Below are 23,536 nucleotides of genomic sequence, written 5' to 3'. Positions count from 1 at the left end.
TTTCTGGTAAGTTTAAAGACTAGCTAGAGTTCACCTAAATGATTGGGCATATGGGACAGGTTTAAAGGTTAGAGGGAGAGAAGGAGGATACCCCAAATAAAAACAACCTGATAAAATTCACAGAGGCCTAAAATAGCACTGGCACATTCATAGAAATATAGGTAGTTTGGTAGGTGGTAATGTGGATCAGAATGTTTTGGGCAGAGAAGGGAAATATGGACCATGATAACAGAGTTGGACTTTACCCTAAAGGTGATGGATACTCTTTGATGGGGTTTAAGACAGGCACAAGTAATTCTATTTTTAACAGGGAATTCTAGATCCAAAAAAAGCACTTGTTCTAATCCAGCATCCATTCATGACAAAAACTCAAATATTAGGAACAGAAAATTCTTCCATTTAAGAAAAAACATCTGGGGCCAGCATTGTGGCATAGCAAGTAAAGCTACTACTTGGGACGCCAGCATCCCATATGGGTGCCAGTTTGATTCCAGGGTGCTCCACTTTTGATCCAGCTCCCTGCTAATGTGCCTGGGAAAGTGGAAGATGGCCCAAGTGCTTGAACCCCTGCACCCATGTGGGAGACCCACATGAAGCTCCTGGCTCTTGGCTTTGGCCTGGCTCAACTTCAAACATTGCACCCACTTGGGGAGTAAACCAGCAGATGGAAGATGTATCTTTCTGTCTCTTCCTCTCTTTCACTTTAACTGCCCTTCAAATAAATAAAATAAATCTTCTTTAAAAAGCATCACATAGGCCGGCGCCGCGGCTCACTAGGCTAATCCTCCGCCTTGCGGCGCCGGCACACCGGGTTCTAGTCCTGGTCGGGGCACCGATCCTGTCCCGGTTGCCCCTCTTCCAGGCCAGCTCTCTGCTGTGGCTAGGGAGTGCAGTGGAGGATGGCCCAAGTCCTTGGGCCCTGCACCCCATGGGAGACCAGGAGAAGCACCTGGCTCTTGCCATCGGAACAGCGCGGTGCGCCGGCCGCAGCACGCTACCGCGGCGGCCATTGGAGGGTGAACCAACGGCAAAAGGAAGACCTTTCTCTCTGTCTCTCTCTCTCACTATCCACTGTCTGTCAAAAAAAAAAAAAAAAAAGCATCACATAAATCCCATAGCCAACTGCACACCTAATGGTGAAAGACAGCATGTTTTTTACCTAAAAATTATGAATGAGGCAGATATATGATCTCACTTCTATTCAAAGTGGTACTGGTGGTTCATGCCAGTGCAATCATATAAGAAAATAAAATAAAACACATCCAAATTGGAAAGGGAAAAATGTTTTTGTTTATAGATAACATTTTTATTTTAGAACATCTCAAGGAACCTACAAAGGCTATTAGGATCAATCAGTGAATTTAGAAAAGTTGCAGGATTCAAGATTAGCATACAAAAATACAAGATTAATATACAAATTCTATATATTGGCAAGAAACAATCAGGACTTACAATTTAAAAAGCAATAGAAGTAGCATCAAAACACTGCAATACTTATAGGTAAATTTGACAAAAGAGTTACAAGATCTGTAAAACACTGAAAATAAAAATTGAAGAAGACCTAAATAAATAGAGTGATATACCATTTTCATATATCTGAAGACTCAGTATTGTTAATATATCAGTTCCACCTATTTTAATTTATAAATTAAAAACAACTCCATCAAAATTCTAGCAGTCTTTTTTTTTTTCTTGGAGAAATTGACAAGCTGATTCTAAGCATCATATAGAAATGCAAGAGATCTAGAATAGCCAAAATGATTTTGAAGAACAATGTTGAAAGTCTTATACTACCTGTGATGTTGTCTGACACTAACAACCATTTTCAGAACCTCCAGACACCAACTAGAATCCCAACAGTTCAATTCATTTCTGACATTCTCTACCTAGAGTTTGCATCAGATCCTAAAGTTGAAGGACTGCGTTACACAAGACTTCTCCCAATTCAGATGTCAATCACAAGTCCAGGCTTCTGATATTTCTGACTAACTATAAATCAGGGGTACCCACATATCTCCCACTCGATGTTGGACAATGTACTAGAATGACTCATAGAACTCAGGAAAGCCTTTTACTCACTATTACCAGTTTATTGTGAAGGATACAAGTCAGGAAGAGCCACATAGAGGAGACACATAAGGCAAGGTATAGGGGAGGAGATACCCACAGAACTTTCATGTTCTAAGCATACCACTCTCCCAGTATCTCAAAGTGTGCAATGCAGAAGCTCTGTGAATCTATTTAAGGATTTTTATGAAGGTTTTATCATGTAGGCATGATTTATTATTAACTCAGTCTCCAGCCACTCTCCTCTTCTAAGAGGTTAGGGAGGATAGAACTGAAAGTTATAGGCTTCAAATGAAGGCTTGATCTTTCTGACAACCAGCCCCTATTCAAAACCTATCTACAGCCCACCCAATAAAAGAGAAGACCTATTGATATACACATTGCCATGAATAAATCTCAAAATAGATATGTTGACTGGCCGGCACCGTGGCTCAACAGGCTAATCCTCCGCCTAGTGGCGCTGGCACACTGGGTTCTAGTCCTGGCCAGGGTGCCAGATTCTGTCCCGATTGCCCCTCTTCCAGTCCAGCTCTTTGCTATGGCCCAGGAGTGCAGTGGAGGATGGCCTAAGTGCTTGGGCCCTGCACCCCATGGGAGACCAGGAGAAGCACCTGGCTCCTGCCTTCGGATCAGCGTGGTGCGCCGGCCGCAGCATGCTGGCCGCGGCGGCCATTGGAGGGTGAACCAACGGCAAAGGAAGACATTTCTCTCTGTCTCTCTCACTGTTCACTTTGCCTGTCAAAAATTTTTAAAAAATAGATATGTTGACTGAAAAATTAAGACTAAAACTAAATATGTACAAGCACTGTACAAGGGAACTTCAAAAGGTTCACAGAAAATATGTATAAAGAAACCTGCCAAGATTTCAAATATTTTTGCATCAAATAAACCTCTCAATTCTATTTTCCATGCAGATTTTGAAATATCCTCATATGATTCTATTTATATAAAATTCTTGAAAATCAAGATAGTCATTGCTGATGGAAATGAAATCAGTTGATTGCTATAGAGAGGTGAACAGGAGGGAGTTTGTTGAGATCAGAAGGCCTGGGAGGCAACATATTTGATGTGTAATAAGTGGGCACAATTCCACTCCTTGACTCTTGAGTTTGAGCATGTGACTATCTGGGGAGTTAGCAGATGTGATTCAAGCAAAGGCATTAAAAAGCTCTTAGGTAATTGAGTTTCCACACTTGGGCATCTGCTGTCATGATGAAAAGGACAGGCCTAGGTAAACTATTGGAGGGTAAGATATACGTTTAGCAAAGCCAAGACACCCCAGTCAGCCCAGGTAATACCAACCTAAATTACTTTTCAATTAGCCAATCCCAGATATTTAAACAAAAATCCAACCAAGATCACTCAAGTTCCATGGCCAACCCCAGCTTCTCACAGTCATGTCAGCAAGAAACACTTATTTTTTCAATTTCTATTTTATTTATTCATTCATTCATTCATTTGAAAGACAGATAGAGGAAGAATGGCCAGGGCTGGACTGTGACTAAAGCTAGAAGCCTATAATTCAAACCAGGTCTCCCACTGGTAGGAAGCAGATTACCTGAGCCATCACCATTACTGCCCACAGTCTGCATTGGCAGGATGCTGGAGTCAGAAGCTGGAGTAAGGAATTGAACCCATGTACTCTGATATGGTACATAAGCATCCTAACTAGCATCTTAACTGCTAGGAAAAACACCTATCCCAATAAATACTTATCATATTATTTCACTGAGATTTTGTGATTCTGGAAATAGATAACTGATACAAGAGAGAATAGGCCAAGCAAGGGGGAAAGATTAACCTGATCTGGGGACAGGATGAATGTGCGATGGCCATTATAAGCTGAATGTAGAACATTCTGTGAATCATCAGCAGACATGTAGCTCAAGATGTGAATATGGATGAGATGAACCCAAGGATTATATAAAGAAAGAAGAGGAAAAATACCATTTTCCATGTTAAAATGATCATATTAAGTGTGTTATTGGTCATATAAAGAGGATTAAGTGTCAAAGGGATCACATAAATAAGACCCAGTGTCTGCTAATAACAACATATAGAATTAAAAAGGAGAGAATGATCCAACATGGAAAGCAGGCCACACAGCAGACTCATAGAATGACAAATACCCTAAACAGCACTCTGGCCTTAAAGCATTCTGGTGTGGCTGGAAAGCCCATGAAAGCATGTCAGGCATGGAAAGCCAAGACACTGTGGCAAAAAATGTTCTACATGAAGGATCTCTGTGAGAACCCAGTGGAAAGGAGGGGCCATCAAAGAAGGATGTACTTTTCTCTGAAGGGAGGAAAGGACTTCCACATTGCTTATGGCCCTATCTAAACACTGATGGAGTTTGTGGGCTCAAAAGGCTTCCAAAGCCTTGGCAGCTCATGTCAAAATCCTTAGGTGATCACTGACATCATAAATAATAGTGTTAATTGTTAAATCAACAACAGAAATAACTGTGCACTTAATCCCCATGTAGAACCTCTGTCCTTAGTGAGTTGTACTATGAGAATTAACTGTAAAACTTGTTTTCAAACAGTATTTTATACTTTGTGTGTGTGGGTGGGTGCAAATTGTTGAAATATTTTATAGAGTTGGTCTTCTGTATATAAAGTTAATTAAAAGCAAATCTTAATGAAGAACGGGATGGGAGAGGGAGTAGGAGGTGGGACAGGACAGGGAGTGGGAGGGCGGGTATGGGGGGGGGAAGAACCACTATATTCCTAAAGCTGTACCTATGAAATTTGTATTCATTAAATAAAAGCTTTCTTTTAAAAAAAAAAAGAAATCTGAAGAAGAGCTACATTTTAAGGAACTGTTTAGATTCAAAAGAGTGCTCAGAATTAGCTAAGGAGAACAAAAAAGAGTGGTGATGTGAAAACCAGACTCACGAGGGACATCAGTTAGCATTATCAAATGCCCCAGGGAGACAGAATAGATATCTTAGTAGCCATTTTACAAATGAATAAAATAAGGTTTGAAAGGGTTAATTCAGTTTATTGTGCATGATCATACAAACTATCAAAGAGCAGTAACAGTGTTGGAACCTGGACCTTTTGATGCTTACCTCAGCGCTTTATAATTTTTAATCATACTCTCTTGAGTGTGTACTTCTGATTCCTATAAATATATTATTAAAATGGTCATAAAGTATATATAAAATGTTAAAATAATTAAATTTAAATATTTAGAACTAAATGAAATCTAAAAAATAAGAAATATATAACTCCAGGGTCCTTGTGAAATTATAAAATAACTGTTTCTTTAATGTATGCTGCATTCTATTATTGTACCAATTTTTTCTATATCTGGTAAATACATATGTTTATGTTAAGTAGTTTTCCAACATGCTTTATAGATCAAAACAATGACTTTCCTCTCATGTTGAATATCATGAATTAATAATGTTGAAATATATTACAGAATGAACTTCATCAGCTTGAAAAACAAATAGCAGCAGTCTCTGCAGAAACTAAAAAAACAGAGAGGCAAATTTATCAGCAAGATACTGCCATAGAGAATACCAAACTGCAGTGTAGAAGCCTGGAAGCTCAAATCAAATCCTTACATGCAGAAAATGTACAGCTTAAATTTGACATAGAAACAGCCCAGGAAGATTTTGAGGAACGCATGATAAGATATAATGCATATTATGCAAAAATAAAAGCACACAGAGATAGTTTTGGAGAGAGAGAAAGCAAATGCTCATTTATGACCGAACTACATGAAAAACAAGAACTTGTTCAAAAGCTAAAAACAATGAAAGAGGAACTTATGCAAGATCTCCAAAATCCAGAAGGAAACCCAATAACACAAGTACAGGTTTGAATTATTACTTATTAAAACTTTTTCTAATACTCCTCTTTTTTCAAATATATATATTAAATAATAAACTCATCCTTAAGTCCATAATTATACTACATTCAGAAACTATTTTAATAATTTTTTAAAACTTGGATAAGTACATGAGTTATATACCTCCTATCCTAGATATACAAATGCATAAAAGAAACAGCCACAGATTCACTGTTGATTTATACAATGTATGGTCATACAAAATCACAGCAAACAATGAATCTATTTGTTGCAGAAATTGTAATTCACAAAAATGTTGAAGACTTAGCTTCTATACTAATGCATCCAGATCTGTTTAAATCACTTTAATATGCTTAATGCTATTATGAAAGTAATCTAAATTAATAATTTTACCTTAAACATTTTTCTATTTTTCTTAAAAGGCAGTAGAAGATACTAAGTGAAAATATCTATCATTTCTTGCTAGAGAATTAAAAAGCCACAATAATTACCAGATTTCTTTACATCTTAGTTTTCATTTGGTTTCTAGTTCTATGCTTTCAATCCTGAAGTTTGTTTGAATAATAGTTCTTTATTCTGTATACTTATAGAAGTATCTAATCTCATTGATAAGGATCAAATTTATATTTGTTTTCTTAAAGACACACTGAAAATCTTTTATTTATATTGACCATTCCTTTTTTGACTCATATATTTAAAATTTTATAAACATGCAGGAAGACATTACAAAGCTAAAGGATAAAATTTTAACTGTGAAAGAATCTATCATTGAAAAAACTTGTTTTATTGGGGAAGAGAAGAAGACACATGAAAAATTAAGAAAAGAAATAGAGGTAAGTCTGGATTTTAATACTTTATGGAATAATTTCTTAAACTTACATTATGTTCATATTTCCAGTTTGCTCCCAATTTTCAAAACAGCTAGAGATCAAGATTATAAAACTCAGTAGATACATACAAATCATAACTAGATCATTAGAGATAACTGCCTCATTCAAAGGTGTTCAAATATGTGAATGTATTAAAATAATTTATTCCTACTTAAATATGGCCTATAATTCTTCTTAATCCCTTTCTACCAAAAACTTTAATGGCTGGGGTACAAAGGCTATAAAAATCAAAGATGATGACCATTCTCAACAATAGAGATAACTCAAAACAGATCAAAAGATAGCAAATATAATTGTCATTCTAAACCTCTCTGATCTCATCTTTACCAATTATCAAGAGCCATGAAAACAAATTTGCAAAATTGAAAGTGAAACTAAATTCATAGTGTTGTACTACCTGTAGATTTCTGAAGTCATTATTGTTTAGAAGAATGGAGAACAAAAATGGAAAAGAAAGTGCTATCAAGAAAAAATTTTAAAAATTTTCTTTTTTTAAAGATTTATTTCTTTATTTGCAAGTCAGAGTTACACAGAGAGAGGAGAGGCAGAGAGAGAGAGAGAGAGAGGTCTTCCATCTGCTGGTTCACTCCCCAGATGACCACAACAGCTGGAGCTGCACCAGTCCAAAGCCAGGAGCCAGGAGCTTCTTCTGGGTCTCCCACACCGGTGCAGGGGCCCAAGGAGTTGGGCCATCTTCTACTGCTTTCCCAGGCCATAGCAGAGAGCTGGATTGGAAGTGGAGCAGCCGGGTCCGTGAACCGGTGCCCACATGGGATGCCAGCGCTTCAGGCCAGAGTGTTAACCCACTGCGCCACAGCGCCAGCCCCAATAATTTTCACCTTTAAGACATTAATTTGGAAAAATATGCATATTTCAACTTGCTCGCAACTTGCTTGTGACTAACTTGAACACAATAAAAGAGTCCCTGAGAAATTTGAATATTAAAATTTCTCACCTTTACAAATTCTCTGTAATAGCATGATTATACCATATAGTTCACTAGGAGTTTAAAATTTTTGCCCTTTTAGGTATCAAGATTTATTATTAAACTAAATATTAATATAATTTACAAGTGATAGAAAAGTAAGGGAGGAAGGATTAATGAAACAGAAAGAATAGAAATAATTCATATATAGATAGAGCAAGCAAAATAAGGCATATGGAAAAAAAAAAGAAGGCTGAAATGAATTTGGATTCCTCCCTCATATCTCTCTGTTTCTTTCTTTTTCTCTCTTTCTCTCATACACACACACTTGTAAGAACATTAAAGATGATGAAGGAGAACAACTTAAAAATTTGTGTTAGGGAAGTCTTTCTTTTAAAAGATAAAAAAGAAAACATAAACTCTACAACCAAATATTTTTACTTTTAATTATGTTTAATGTTTCTAGATTATGGAAATACCTTATAACAAAGAAAACAAGATTCAGTTTTGTAGAAGACATTTATAACTCATTTAATTGATAAGAAAAATATAAGAAAATATAAAATGAGTAAAACATTGAGTAAACGGTATGGGAAGACTTATTTTTTGAAATATGAATATCCAAAAAGCAATGGAAAATATGACTAACTCATTAACGACAGAAATTAAGGAAACCACAATGAAATCTCATATTTATCCCAACAAATTATCAATATTATAGTTGGTCAGATGTGGAGCACTTTTAATACATTAATGATGAGAATGTAAATTTCTAAAAGCACTTTAAAAAGAAATTTGAGAATTTTTTTTATACTAACATTTAATCAAAGTGTGCTTCTCATAAGAATAAATACACAGGGATGGGCCTTTGGTATAGCGGTTGCCTCTTAGGACAACCACACTCCATATCAGAGTGACTGGGTTTAAGTCCTGGCCCTGCTTTAGATTTTAGATTCCTTTTAACCTACATCCTGGGAGAGGTCAGTGCAGTTGCATAGCTGGTAAAGCCATCACATGCAGTGCCGGGATGTAATATGGGCGCCAGTTTTAGTCCAGGCTGCTCCACTTCCGACCCAGCTGGAGAGTGAACCAGCGGATGGAAGACCTCTCTCTCTCTCTCTCTCTCTGCCTCTCCTCTCTCTGTGTAACTCTGACTTTCAAGTAAAATAAATAAATCTTTAAAAAAAAAAAAAAGTACACCTTGGGAAACAGAAACAGCAGATGATTTTTTGGTTGGTTGGTTGTGTTTTGTTTTGTTTTGTTTTTGACAGGCAGATTTAGACAGTGAGAGAGAGAGACAGAGAGAAAGGTCTTCCTTCTGTTGGTTCACTCCACAAATGGCCGCTATGGCCGGCGCGCAGCACCGATCCGAAGCCAGGAACCAGGTGCTTCCTTCTGGTCTCCCATGCAGGTATAGGACCCAAGCACCTGGGCCATCCTCCACTGCCTTCCTGGGCTACAGCAGAGAGCTGGACTGGAAAAGGAGCAACCGGGACAGAATTCGGCTCCCCAACCGGGACTAGAACCCAGCATGCCGGCACCGCAGGCAGAGGATTAGCCTAGTGAGCTGCAGGGCTGGCCCAGATGATGTTTTAAGTACTTGGGTCCCTGTTACCCATGTGGGAAACTAGATTGAATTCTGGACTAGTGGAATTGATCTGGCATTGCGAACCTTTGAGTAGTAAACCAATGGATAGAAACAGTCTCTTTGTCTCTATGACTCCATCATATCCAGAAAGTTTTGTGCTTCTTTTGTCAGGCAACCACTATTCCAATTTTTAAAAACAGCTTTATGAGTATTTAACTCACATACCATACAATTCACCATTTGAAACATGTAATTCAATGGGTTTTAGCATATTTACACATATGTGCAACTGTCACCAAAATTGATTTTCAGAATTTCTCATTTTTATGGTTTTCATCATAAAACTTCTTTCCCTGAGGTTTAATAAATGCTTTTAAAGCTTTCAAAACAGGAAGACCTCTGTTAAGATATTTCTGTGCATTTTAATTTTAATTCTATCGTTTCTAATACATTTTAAAGTATTCCTCAATTCTGTCACAATGTTATGGTTAAAAAATAAAAATTTAAGAAAGTAAAAATTCTCTACAGTAAATTGTAAAACTGGAGAATAAAACAGTCACACTATTGTTTGGAGAATGTAACATTTTATAAAATAATTATACTTACTGGTTGGAGATGTGAGTAACTTCCTTCTTGAATCAACCAGTATTAGAAAGAGGATGAATTCAAATGCTAAAATATTCTATTATTTATTTCTTCTTTTGAGTCATTTTTTTTGGTATCTCTTCTGTTTATATTTTGTCTTTTGTATAGTTTGAATCATCTTTTGCATTCTTTTGTTCTTCAATGCTTTGCTTCATTGCATATTTTAGCTTTATATTAACATTGCTCTTCTATTTTGTAGTCCAGAAAAAAATGAGATGGCTTTTGAATTTTTTTAAAGATTTATCTATTTACTTGAGAGGCATAGATACAGATAGAGAGAGGGAGAGACAGAGAAAGAGGTCTTCCATCCACTGGTTCACTCCTCAAATGGCCACAACGGCCAGAGCTGATCTGATCCAAAGCCAGGAGCCAGGATCTTTTTCTGGATCTCCCATGGGGGTGCAGGGACCCAAGGACTTGGGCCATCTTCTACTGTTTTCTCTGGCCACAATTGAGAGCAGGATCAGAAATGGAGCAGCCAGGATTTGAACAGGTGCCCATGTGGAACGCTGGCACCGCTGGTGTTGGCTTTACCCACTACGCCATGGCGCCGGCCCCGGCTTTTGAATTTCAGTGTTTTTCTGTCAAATAAATGCTTTCAGTATTTTTTAGGCTAGATCTGAATAAAAAAAGCATTTCTAAATATTTATTCTAAAATGTCTTTATATATTTTGTCTGTATATATTTTGGAAGAAGGGGATTAAGTGTTAGAGAGAGGAGAATAAAGATAAGTTATGAATCATTGATGAAAACTTGTGAAAGCAAAATGCAGCAGATACAACCACAAAGCTTTAAATATAAATCATTAAGCAACGATCCATGGTTTTAGTTCACAGTAAAAGAGTTATTTGTCAAACCCAAGAGAAGATTGGAGCAGTTAAGACATTTTTAGCAAATTATGAGTGCTGCAAGTAATATTTTGTGAAAAAGACATTGTGTAAAGAAAGCATCGATGGCTTGCTTTTGCTTAAATGTTCTACAATCTGAGATCAAAAGAAAAGGATAAGAACAAATTTGGTGCACTCTCAGAGCTACTAGAGGTCACATAGCATATTTATCTTGGTACTGTGGAACATGCAGCTATACAATTGACAAATACACTTATTTATTGATACCAGCAACAGAAATGATTACACAACTGGGAGCCATTTCTAAAAGAAAAATGCAAAGAAGCAAAGTGGAAAAATATAACCTAACGTCAGGATGAGAATTATTCAGGGACCAGTGCTGTGGCATAGCGGGCAAAGTCATTGCCTATGGCACTGGTATCCCATTTGGGCACTGATTCGAGTCCTGGCTATTCCACTTCCAATCCAGCTCCCTGCTAATGACCTGGAAAAGCACTGGAAGATGGCTCGACTACTTGGGCCTCTACACCCACATGAGAGACCTGGAGGAAGCTCCTGGTTCCTGGCTTCAGATCAGCCCAGCTATGGCCTTTTGGGGAGTGAACCAGAAGAGAGATCTCTCTCTCTCTCTCTCTCTCTCTCTCTCTCTCTCTCTCTCTCTGTGTGTGTGTGTGTCTCCCTCCCTCCCTCTCCCCCCCCCCTTTCTGTAACTCTGCCTCTCAAATCAATAAATAAATCTTTTTAAAAAATGTTTATTTATTGATTTGAGAGGCAGAATTACAGAGAGGTAGAAGCAGAAGCAGAAAGAGAGAGGAGATCTTCCATCCGCTGGTTCACTCCCAAAATGGCTGCAACAGGCAGAACTGGGCTGATATGTAGCCAAGAGCTTCTTCCGGGTCTCCCACGTGGGTGCAGGGACCCAAGTACTTGGGCCATCTTCTACTGCTTTCCCAGGCTGTAGCAGAGAGCTGGATCAGAAGTGAAGTAGCCAGGTCTCAAACTGGCACCCATATGGGATGCTGGCACTGCAGGCGAAAGCTTTACCAGCTATGCCACAGCGCCAGCCCCAAAATAAAACTTTTTTTTTTAATTATTCAGATAGATAGCTAGGTTAACATGTTAACAGATTATTCTATTTTGTAGAAAGTACAAGAAGAAATGTTCAGTGTCATTTAATATTATATATTGGGTGCCTTGTGTGTTTCAAGCACTTTATAAAGGCTGTTTATTTAAGTTCTGATAATAACACATATTAATAGAATTTCAATACATTTTATGAAGTTCTACAACTAATGAGAAGTGACAGAGTAGGATGTGACTTTGTATCTGTTGGACACAGTTTCTCCCAATCTTTTATTTTTAAAGGTTTTCAATTTTAGGAATACACTCTCTCCGATAAATATTAAGATATAAATTAGAGGAAAGACTACATTTTTTATACTACCTCCTATTGTATTACTTTCTCTAATCATTCTTCACTTCTTTCTGATGGCACACATAGTCACTTATACCTGCTCCTCTGTGGTAGTGTATAGATGTACTATACATGTAATTTTATAACTGGTTTACTTACTCAACAATCTGCCTCATATATTTTTCATATTGGTCTTCTTTTTAACATATACTAAATACCATACCACACTGTACCTTTGAAAATTTAAATGGTTTCCAGCTTTTAATTATTAAAAGTAATGTTATAATGAGCATGATAATACATCCACTCTTTGCACCAAGAAGTAGAATTAAATGTCATAAGGTTCACACTCTATTATTTAGTACCTTCTCTTAATAATTATGAACAGAGCTAGTAAAATGTTTTACATTTGAAATATACTGTTTTATGAATTTTATACTGTTTATACTGTTTTATGAATTTTCCTCCCTTTCCTTTCCCATGAGGTTGACAGGGTAAATACTAAGTTTGGCCTTATTGGGAGCCCCAAATTTACATATTAACTTCCTTTAAATCCATGGTTATAACTTAAACTCTATATGCATAGTGGATAATTCTTCAAGGGGCAAATTGATAAATAGCAGAATATAGATGAGCTGAATAGAGATTTCAGCATCTACCAACCCAGTGGTAGCGGCCTACTTTGCACTAATGCCAAACCTTAAGAGTAAAGACCACATCCAGAACTAAGAAGACAAGTCTGGACTTAGGGCAAGACCTCCATCTAAGGACTAAACTAAAATAGACTCTAACAAGTGTAAAACAAAGTCTCACAATTTCAGGACGATCCACAAGTAACTTAACTCACTGTTAGGACAAAACTCAGCATTTTTCAATGGAAAAATAGCAGAATCCATATGTGCACAATGTTCAGTTAATAACAAAACATTATTAGACCTATGAAGAAACAGAAAATGTATTACCCATAGTTAGAAACATAGTTAACCAATAAAAATCGAACAATAGTTGACTCAGAAGTTGTTAGACAAGTACTGAAAATTATGATAAATACATTAAACATTCAACAGAAAACTATGGATATAATCATAGATACAGTGAGTAAAGAGAAGAATTTTTTAAATTCCTTTAAAAGAACCCAATGGAAATATTAGAACTGAACAACAAATAAAATGTTGAATTAAAAAGCTGTATTGGTGAAATTAACAGCAGATTAGATACAACAGAAGACAAAATCTTTTCTAAGCATGAAGACAGATCAATAGAAGTCAACAAAACAAGAAAACAGAGAAAAATATGAAAGAAATAAAGAAAACATGACCTGTGGAACTATATTAATGACACATAGTATTAGTCCAAGAAGGAGAGGTGAGATAGATTCAAGATTTTAGAAACTTAGAAACTCCAGGCAGGATAAATATAGAGAAAAATAGTCCTAGGGAATTATAGTCAGGCTACTGAAAACCAAATATAAAGAAAAAAATCTTAAAAGAGGACTTTAAAAAGTCACATTAAATACACAAGAACAATGATAAAGATTTTTATGGTAGGCATTGCGGTGCAGTGGGTAAAGCTACTGGTTGAGATGCCTCCTGTATGAAAGTGGGTTCAAGTCTTGACCACTGTATTTCCAATCCAATTCCCTGCTAATATGCCTGGGAAGGCAGCAGATAATGAACCAAGACTTGGGTTCCTGCTTACCATGTGGGAGACCTGGATGGGTCTCCTATCTCCTGGTTTTAGCCTGGTCCAGCCCCAGATTTTGTTAAGGATTTTGGGAGTGAATCAGCAGATGCAAAAAACCTCTCCCCCTCCCCATCCTGTCACTTTCCCTTTCACTGTAAGAAATGCTAAAGAAAGTTCTTAAAGCTGGAAAGAAATAATATTGGAAGGAACTGAAAATGAAGAATATAGGAGAAAATAAATTAGTCTTCTTCTTTCCTTAATTATTTACTTTAAAAACAATAACAGTAGATTTTATGCTATATATATACATTTAAACTATAGTAGTATACCATTCTTAACCGTTTGACAGATATAAAGCTAAATTTTACAAAGCTATATTTGCAGCAAAACTGATACACACAGGCATTTCTTTTTTTCTCTTAATTTTTAAAAAATATCCTGTTATTATAAAGCTAAGTGAAAATAGATTGTGGAGCCGGCGCCACGGCTCAATAGGCTAATCCTCCACCTGCGGCGCCAGCACACTGGGTTCTAGTCCCAGTTGGGGCACCGGATTCTGTCCCGGTTGCCCCTCTTCCAGGCCAGCTCTCTGCTGTGGCCCGGGAGTACAGTGGAGGATGGCCCAAGTGCTTGGGCCCTGCACCCCATGGGAGACTGGGAGAAGCACCTGGCTCCTGGCTTAGGATCAGCGCGGTGCGCTGATATTATTCGATATAGTTTTGGAATCATATTATTCAACCAACTATATTATTCAATATAGTTCTGGAATTTTTAGCCAGAACCATTAAGGAAGAAAAAGAAATCAAAGAGATACAAATTGGAAAGAAGGAAGTCAAATTATCCCTGTTTACAAATGACGTGATCCCTTACATAGGGGACCTAAGAGATTACTGGAACTCATAAGATAATTTGGCAAAATAGCAGGATATAAAATCAACACACAAAATATCAATAGCATTCTTATATACCAACAATACTATGACTGAAAAAGAACTTGTAAGATTAGTCACATTCACAATAACTACAAAAATAAATACGTTGGGATAAATTTAACCAAGAAGGTGGAAGATTTCTACAATGAAAATTACAAGACATTAAGGAAAGAGAAGGAAGAAAGAAAAAATTGGAAAACTCCTCCATGTTCATGCATTGGAAAAGTTAATATCATCAAAATGTTCACACTACCCAAATCAGTTTACAGATTCAATGTGATCCCAATCCAAATACCAAGGTCATTCCGCTCAGATATAGAAAAAGCAATGCTGAAATATGTATATGGAAACACAGGAGATCCTGAATAGCTAAAGCACTCTTATACAACAAAAACAAAGCCAGAGGTATCACAATACCAGATTTCAAGGCATACTACAGAGCAGTGATAATCAAAAAAACTTGGTAATGCTACAAAAATAGACATGGAGACCAATAGAATGGAATAGAAGTCCCAGAACATATTTCAAACATCTTCAACCAACTAGTCTGTGATAAATAAGCTAAAATCACTCCATGAAGAAAGGACAGTTCCTTCAACAAATGATATTGGGAAAATTGGATTGCCACATGCAGAAGTTTTAAACAAGTCCCCTACCTTATGCCCTATTAAAAAATCAACTCACAATGGATCAGGGATCTAAACTAAGGTGAAACCATCAAATTACTAGAGGAAAATACATGGGAAATCCTGCAAGATACTGGCCTAGGCAGACTTCTCAGATAAGACCCCTGAAGCACAAGTGATAAAAGCAAAAAATTGACAATAGGGATTACATTAAGCTAAGAAGTTTCTGTACAGTAAAGGAAACAACCAACAGAGTCAGCCAACAGAATCAGAGAAAACATTTGCAAACTATGCATTTTCATGGATTAATATCCAGAGTATAAAGGATTCCAATAAACTTAACCAAACAATCCAGTTAAGAAATGAGCAAACAATAAGGACAGACATATTAAAAAAAAAGATTCATTTATTTATTTGAAAGAGTTACAGAGAGAGAAAGAGAGATCTTCCATCCACTTGTTCACTCCTTACAGATGGCTGCAATGGCTAGGGCTGGGCCAGGCAAAGGTAGGAGCCAGGAATTTCATCTAGGTCTCTTACGTGTGTGGCAGAGGCCTAAATATTTGAGCCATCTTCTACTGCTTTTCCCAAGCTGATAGCAGGGAGCTGGATCAGAAGTGGAGCAGCCAGGACTTGAACTGGCACCCATATGGGATAGCAGCATGTTGGCCCTAAACAGGTATTTTTCAGAGGACGGAATCCACATGGCCAACAGACACATGAAAAGATGCTCAGGATCAAAATGCAAATAAAAGACACAATTAGATATAACTTCACTCCAGTTAGAATGGCTATGATCCAAAAATGAAAAATAACAAATGCTAGTGAGGATGTGGAGAAAAAGGTAGCCTAATGCACTGTTAGTAGGAATGCAAATTAGTAACTCCATTATGGAAAATAGTATGGATTTTCCTTAGAAAACTACCTCACTCCTGAAAATGTATCCAAAGGAAATGAAAACAGTATATGAAAAGTGACCTACACTCCCATCTTTATAGCAGCTCAATTCACAATAGCTAAGATATAGAAGCAACCTTAATGTCCATCAACTGATGACAATGTGATATATATACACGATGGGATATTACTCAGACATTAAAAAAGAATGAAATATTGACAATTGTAAGAAATGTATGCAATGATCTCCAGATCATTATGCTAAGTGAAATAAGCCAGACCCAAAAGACAAATGACTGCATGCTTTCTCTTATTTGTGGTAGTTAATATATAGAGTATAAAAATTGGATGGGTATCAATATCATTTGGTATATAGCTATGTATATTAATTTCATGGTATGCATATTGTATTTCAATAAAATGTTTTTTAAAAAAGAATACATATTGAAATTCTGGTTAACTTTTTAACCTTTTTTAGAGTTTCTGATTGATATAATAATTGTACATATTAAGGGTACAGTGTAATCTTTTGATTTATGTAGGCATTATATAATAAAATCAGAGTGATCACTGTATCCATCACTTTAAACATTATCATTTATTTCTGGTGAGAAAATGCAAATCCTCTCTTTTAGGTATTTTGAAATATAAAATGCATTATTGTTAGCTATAGTCACCCTACTAAGCAATAGAACATCAGAACTTACTTTTCCTATACAGCTGTGACATGGTTCTCTTTAGACAACCTCACCCATCTACTTTTTTTTTTTTTTTTTTTGCGAGTGAAAGAGAGGGACGAGAAAGAGTTATAGACAGTGAGAGAGAGAGACAGAGAGAAAGGTCTTCCTGGCTGGCGCCGCGGCTCAATAGGCTAATCCTCCGCCTTGTGGCACTGGCACACCGGGTTCTAGTCCCAGTCGGGGTGCCAGATTCTGTCCCAGTTGCCCCTCTTCCAGGCCAGCTCTCTGCTGTGGCCCGGGAGTGCAGTGGAGGATGGCCCAAATGCTTGGGCCCTGCACCCCATGGGAGACCAGGAGGAAGCACCTGGCTCCTGCCATCGGATCAGCGTGGTGCAACGGCAAAAGGAAGACCTTTCTCTCTGTCTCTCTCTCTCACTGTCCACTCTGCCTGTAAAAAAAAAAAAAGAAAGAAAGAAAGGTCTTCCTTCCCTTGGTTCACCCCCCAAATGGCCACTACGGGTGGCCGGCCCGAAGCCAGGAGCCAGGTGCTTCCTCCTGGTCTCCCATGTGGGTGCAGGACCCAAGCATTTGGGCCATCCTCCACTGCCTTCCCGGGCCACAGCAGAGAGCTGGACTGGAAGAGGAGCAACTGGGACTAGAACCCAGGGTGCTGGTGCCGCATACGGAGATTAGCCTAGTGAGCCGTGGCGCCGGCCCCATCTACCTTCTTTCATACTCTCTCCAGTCTCTGGTCATTTCTGTTCTACTCTCAACGTCTTACAGATCAACATTTTAGTTTCCACTTATGAGTGAAATCATGTGGTATTTGTCTTTCTGTGCCTGGCCTATTTCACTTAACTTGGTGTCCTTTAGGTCCATTCATGTTGTTACAAATGACAGGATTTCAACCCTTTATGGCATAATAATATTTTATTGTGTATATGGGTATTTCAGTTAATTCCATATCTTGGCTCTTACTAATAGTGTCTAGAGAAACTTCTTGGAAAAATGCATATAGGTATAAATATAGCTAGAAAACAAAGAATAAATTAAATAGAACAACAACAAAAAATACTTAATTTGCCTGAAAGAAGACAGAAAAGGACAGAAACAGGAAAGACAAAAGACACTAATTAAAGACAAATATTGTAGTAGATTTAACCTCAAAAATATCAGTAGTTACATTAAATGTAAATGACCTAAACACTCAAGTTAAAAGGGAGAGATTATCAGCCTTTTTTTTTTTTAAGTTTCAAGCATAACCTCTTCACAAGGCACTTTTAAAATAAAGATACAGATACTCAAAAGTAGAAAGATAGACAAAAATAAACTATGAAGACACCAATCTTAAGAAAGTTGGAATGGTTATATTAATATCAAGTCAATTTCAACATATAGTCTACTAACAATTTAAGAAGATTAATCAATTTACCAAGAAGAAATAACCATTCTAAATATGCTTACCTAGTAACAGAGCTTCAAAATAGATAAGCTAAAACTAACGGAGCTAAAGAGAAAAAGAGACACATCTATAATCATATTAGAGGTCTTAAACTTTTTGGGTAATTGATAAAACTATACAGAAAATCAGTTGATATATATACTGGTATATATGAGGGGTCTTCCAAAAGTTCAAAGAAAATGTATATTTAGTAGATTTCAAAATTTTTGCACCAAAATAAAAGTATCTTTTAATGCCTTTTCCAAAAACTTTGAAATGCCCTCATATATACAATGGAGACAATGTGTAAATGAATATATATCTTCTTGGATATATTCAATGTATAAAAAAATCTCTTGAATATACATGTACTTTCATTATGTAATATATTTTAGCTTATACTAGCTTTCTATTTAAAGTAATTTTCTGTTTGCCAGCATATCAACAGGCCTCGTTCATCAATTTGAATACATCGTCTGAATTTTCACAATTAATAAAAGCTGAAAACTTAAAAACACTTAAAAAGCTTATAGCAATTTATGTGAAGTATGAGTTTACAAGTTTCCACTTTTTTTATAATAGTATTTTGAAATGCTTAGACTAACTCTTCCACTGCTTCTGCAGCTGCTACAGAGCTGTGTTTCCATATAATTGATTTCCTTTGCAATCCAGTTTGTATTTTTTTTTTTTTGACAGGCAGAGTCAGTGAGACAGAGAGACAGAGACAGAGAGAAAGGTCTTCCTTTTTCCGTTGGTTCACCCCCAAAATGGCCGCTACAGCTGGTGCTGTGCAGTTCCGAAGCTAGGAGCCAGGTGCTTCCTCCTGGTCTCCCATGCGGGTGCAGGGCCCAAGCACTTAGGCCATCCTCCACTGCCCTCCCGGGCCACAGCAGAGAGCTGGCCTGGAAGAGGAGCAACTTGGACAGAATCCGGCGCCCCAACTGGGGCTAGAACCCGGGGTGCTGGTGCCGCAGGCGGAGGATTAGCCTAGTAAGCCACGGCGCCGGCCCCAGTTTGTATTTTATATATAAAAAATTATTTCATGAAAGACTCTATGGTATTCACTATACTGTCAGAAGTTTCCATGGCACAATCAAGGTAAAGAATCCCTGAGTTCAGGAAGGAACTGGGGGAACAAAGAAATCTTTGCTAGGCAGGGAGGAGATTCTCATACAGCATAATGTCAGCCTCAGAAAGAAAGAAAGCTAGCTGAATAGTAGAGAGGAGACAGGTTGAGCACAGAATCTTAAGGTTCCACGAACCCTCCAGCCCTCTTAAGCTATAAATTTATGTTTGGCAAATCAGTTATTTTGATATGCTTGGTGAATTTGTATTTTGACAATTGAATCCTTTGAATTGACTTTGAACCACCTACCTGACATGCTAGAGAACTCCGAAAACAGATATAAGAATGAATAGGTAATTTTTCCAGCCCTGCTATCCTATCACTTTATCAGTTCATTTAAAAGCAAGTATTTTACTACAATGAGGGACCACTTCACATCTACAAGGATGGCCATGATAAAAATAATTACTTTTGAGGATGGGAAGAATTGGAACTGTTACACATTATTGGTATGAAAGTAAAATGATACAGTCATTTTGGAAAACAGTCTGGAAATTCTTCAAATGATAAACCATGGAGTTATCATATGACCCAGTAATTCTACTCCTAGCCATGTCCCCAAGAGATGTGAAAACATACATCCACATAAAAACTTGCAAACAAATGCTTAAAGCAGCATCATTCACAATACCCAAAGAATGGAAATAACTCAGGTGTCCATCAACTGATGCACTGGCAATTAAATTGTGGTACATAGTATAATGTGTTTTTATCTGATAATCAAAAGGAATCCATGGATAGCCCTTGAAAACATTGTGCTAAACAAAAGATGCTAGTCCATGAGCAAAGGTATAGAAAGAGGAAGTAGCCAAGGCTGGAGGTAGGGGAGTGGGGAGTGGCTACAAATGGTACTGAGATTCTTCTAGGGGTGACAAAAATGCTCTAAAATTAATTCTGATGATGATTTGCACAACTCTGAATTCACTCAAAAAACACATTAATTTGAATACATTCAAAGTAGATCATATGGTATGTTGATTATATATCAATAATGCTATTTTTTTTAAATGGGTAGTTCTTCGTATAACCAACACTAACATCAGTAGGGGTTCTGGCTGTTTTGCTTTCTTGGGGACCGACACCAAAATTCTTGTATTTCTCTCGGTGTTTCATAACCTCCAAGTTCAACAGAAATACTAATTTACTTAAAGGTGAGGAAATGGGCTCCATGATCTCCTACATCTTTTACACCTATGGATCCGTGTTTTAGTGACTAACTGGATATAGGAAATGAAACCATTTCTCTTAAATCATGTTCAAAGAAAAATTTCCAACAAGTTTAAGAGTTTGAACAAAGAATGATTCACTAATCAAGCAGCCTTTGGACCCAATAGAGGTCCAGAAAGTGCCACTTCACAATGTGGGCATGCAACATTTATAGGCAGAAAACAGAGCGAAGCACAGGAACAGCCTGGTTGGTTGCAGCAAAGCACTTGCCCTTTTTGAACACGGTGTGGTCAGTTGACTGAATGCTGTGATTCAGGCTCAGCTTCTGTAATTGACTGAGGCTCAGCTACTTTGTTATAAAATATACTCCCAAATTGGGCTTCAAGTTAGTTTATTAAGTGACAGTTGTTGCTTAGGAACACAAATTAGGGTGACCTCAGCACAAATTTCGTTTAACACTGGCAAGTGCCTTGACAAATATAAGGTACTTCATCCTGGATGTTTCATTTGGATTCAAACTCCAAACACCATCACTTGCTAGATATGAAAATTTGACCAAATTACATAAACTCTTCGATTTTTAATTTCTTCACACAAAAATAATACCCACATCATGAGTTGTTATGTATGAATTTAATTATATGTAGAAAGTCCTCAGCACAGTATCTAACATGTTGTAAGTGTTGAAAAACTAGTTATCATGTAATTATTGTTTATATTTATATCATTATTTGCAGTGAATAGTTTCTAATCAAGTGATTTCCTCTTTAAGCAAAATATCCTTTATGGGTGTTTACTATGTATCTTTCATAAGCACTGTTGATTGTATACTTTTTACAGGTACAACATAAGAGATATGATGCAATTCTTAAGCGTCTGCACTGTCAGGTGAACAAGCTTCAATCAAATAGAAGACAATGGCAATGGAACATTCAACAACTTGAAAAAACTGCAGCTGAACTAAGAAAACGTGTTGGGATGCAAGAATAGCATTGCCAGAGGACAATGTAGAGCACAGACTATGCCAACAATAAATATGGGACAGAATGTTGATGAAATCCTTTGAACTTTAAACAACCATCATCCATCATCAATCAGAGCCCATCTTAATGACAGATATATTTTCTTAGTTTAAACCAGTTACCCATTTATTAAAGTACCCTCCAACCCTACAGTGGGGAGCAGTGGATAGAAAAGAAGCATGCTTACAGAAGAATACTGGAAGAGTCTAGATGAATATTTTGAATGTATGAAATGTAAAATGAGTCCCTGTTTATAACCATGTTGGATTCACTACCCTAAGAAGTTAAAAACAAAGAAGAAACACTTGAATTTTCAATGGCTCAAACTAAGATATTAAAAATAGTTGTTTTAGACTTTTTATTCGAATTTTGTTTTTTTACAACTGCCTTCACAGTAGCCCATAAATACTGATACTTTCAGCAGTTGTGTTATATGTTCAAAGCTTCAGATATTTTACTCAGTTTTCTTTTATTCAGATGGTAACAATCATTTTTCTTTGTTATCAAATAAGATTTTAGACTGTTGCAATGTGTAAAATTTTTTGTTCACTTTTCTTTCTATAAATTCTTTCTTCCTATTCTGTGACTAAAGTTATAACATCATGGAAGACAAATCTAAGCTCTTAAAAGAGTGTGTATAAACTAACATTTTTTCCCTATTGAAAGGCAAATCCTTTGTCCATGGTAATAAATCATAGGTTAAATTGTCTTTTTTTTTTTAGGATAAAAGTGGTCCCTTATCATGTGTTCATTGACTCAAATACTTAGAAGCAAAAATGAAATATTAATTACTGAAGATACCATTTTTAAATATTCACTTGTGGGATTAAGTTATTTCAAAGTAACAACATCAAAAAGATAATTCAATCCAATCTTATCCTCACCAATGTGTAGAAGATTGTGGGAGAGTGTAGCTGATATAAAACCTGATATTAATAATCTCATTATGTATAACATTAATAGTCTTATTCTGGTTTATCATGGCTTACTATGGCTAATACTTCAAATGGCTTATCCTGTAACTCAGCAAGCTTTGGTCCATGCCTCAAAAACACAGTTACAAATTAAAGTGGTTGAATCCACAGAGTGGAAGGAATATCCACTATGCTCACCTCAACCAAAGATGAGACTGAACCAAAGCTAATTGTGTAGATAGAACTTAATTAAATTTGCATATTAATTTCTTCCTATAGTTTTACTTCATAAGTTTAGTTATAACTTATAAAAGAAAAACTCTAGTTTTCTTTCTTTTTTTTTTTTTTTTTTTTTGACAGGCAGAGTGGACATTGAGAGAGAGAGAGAGAGAGAAAGGTCTTCCTTCCGTTGGTTCACCCTCCAATGGCCACTGTGGCTGGCGCAGCACGCTGATCTGAAGCCAGGAGCCAGGTGCTTCTCCTGGTCTCCCATGGGGTGCAGGGCCCAAGCACTTGGGCCATCCTCCACTGCACTCTCTGGCCACAGCAGAGAGCTGGCCTGGAAGAGGGGCAACTGGGACAGAATCCGGCGCACCGACCGGGACTAGAACCCGGTGTGCCGGCGCTGCAAGGCGGAGGATTAGCCTATTGAGCCACAGCACCGGCCGAAGAAGTCTAGTTTTCTAAGCTCTTTGATAATTTATAATGGATTCAAAATATTGATACATAAATAATGCCTTGAATTATATTTTTCAAAGTTTGCTTTCAAATTAAGAATTAAAGAAAATACACTTAATCTGCTTAAGATAATGTATCCTATGTGAGAGAGTTATTTTCTTTTTTTTTTTT

At 37.0% G+C, this 23,536-nt stretch overlaps 1 protein-coding gene across 2 annotated transcripts in view; it reads left to right on the top strand.

Moving 5' to 3' along the window:
* Positions 1-22,090, top strand: part of CCDC122 (coiled-coil domain containing 122) — a 48,445-nt gene extending 26,355 nt beyond the window's left edge. For both annotated transcript variants that reach the window (XM_062194143.1, XM_062194142.1), the window contains exons 3-5: positions 5,497-5,895; positions 6,606-6,722; positions 21,592-22,090. In XM_062194143.1, coding sequence (XP_062050127.1) covers positions 5,497-5,895; positions 6,606-6,722; positions 21,592-21,741 — 666 coding nt within the window. In that variant the 3' untranslated portion in view covers positions 21,742-22,090. The remainder of the gene's footprint in view (positions 1-5,496; positions 5,896-6,605; positions 6,723-21,591) is intronic.
* Positions 22,091-23,536: the final 1,446 nt, after the last annotated feature.

The sequence above is a fragment of the Lepus europaeus genome, chromosome 6 (assembly GCF_033115175.1).
Source record: "Lepus europaeus isolate LE1 chromosome 6, mLepTim1.pri, whole genome shotgun sequence".
NCBI classification, from domain to species: Eukaryota; Metazoa; Chordata; class Mammalia; order Lagomorpha; family Leporidae; genus Lepus; species Lepus europaeus.
The sequence above is the reverse complement of the archived record's forward strand: the minus strand, read 5'-3'. Positions and strand labels throughout refer to the sequence as shown.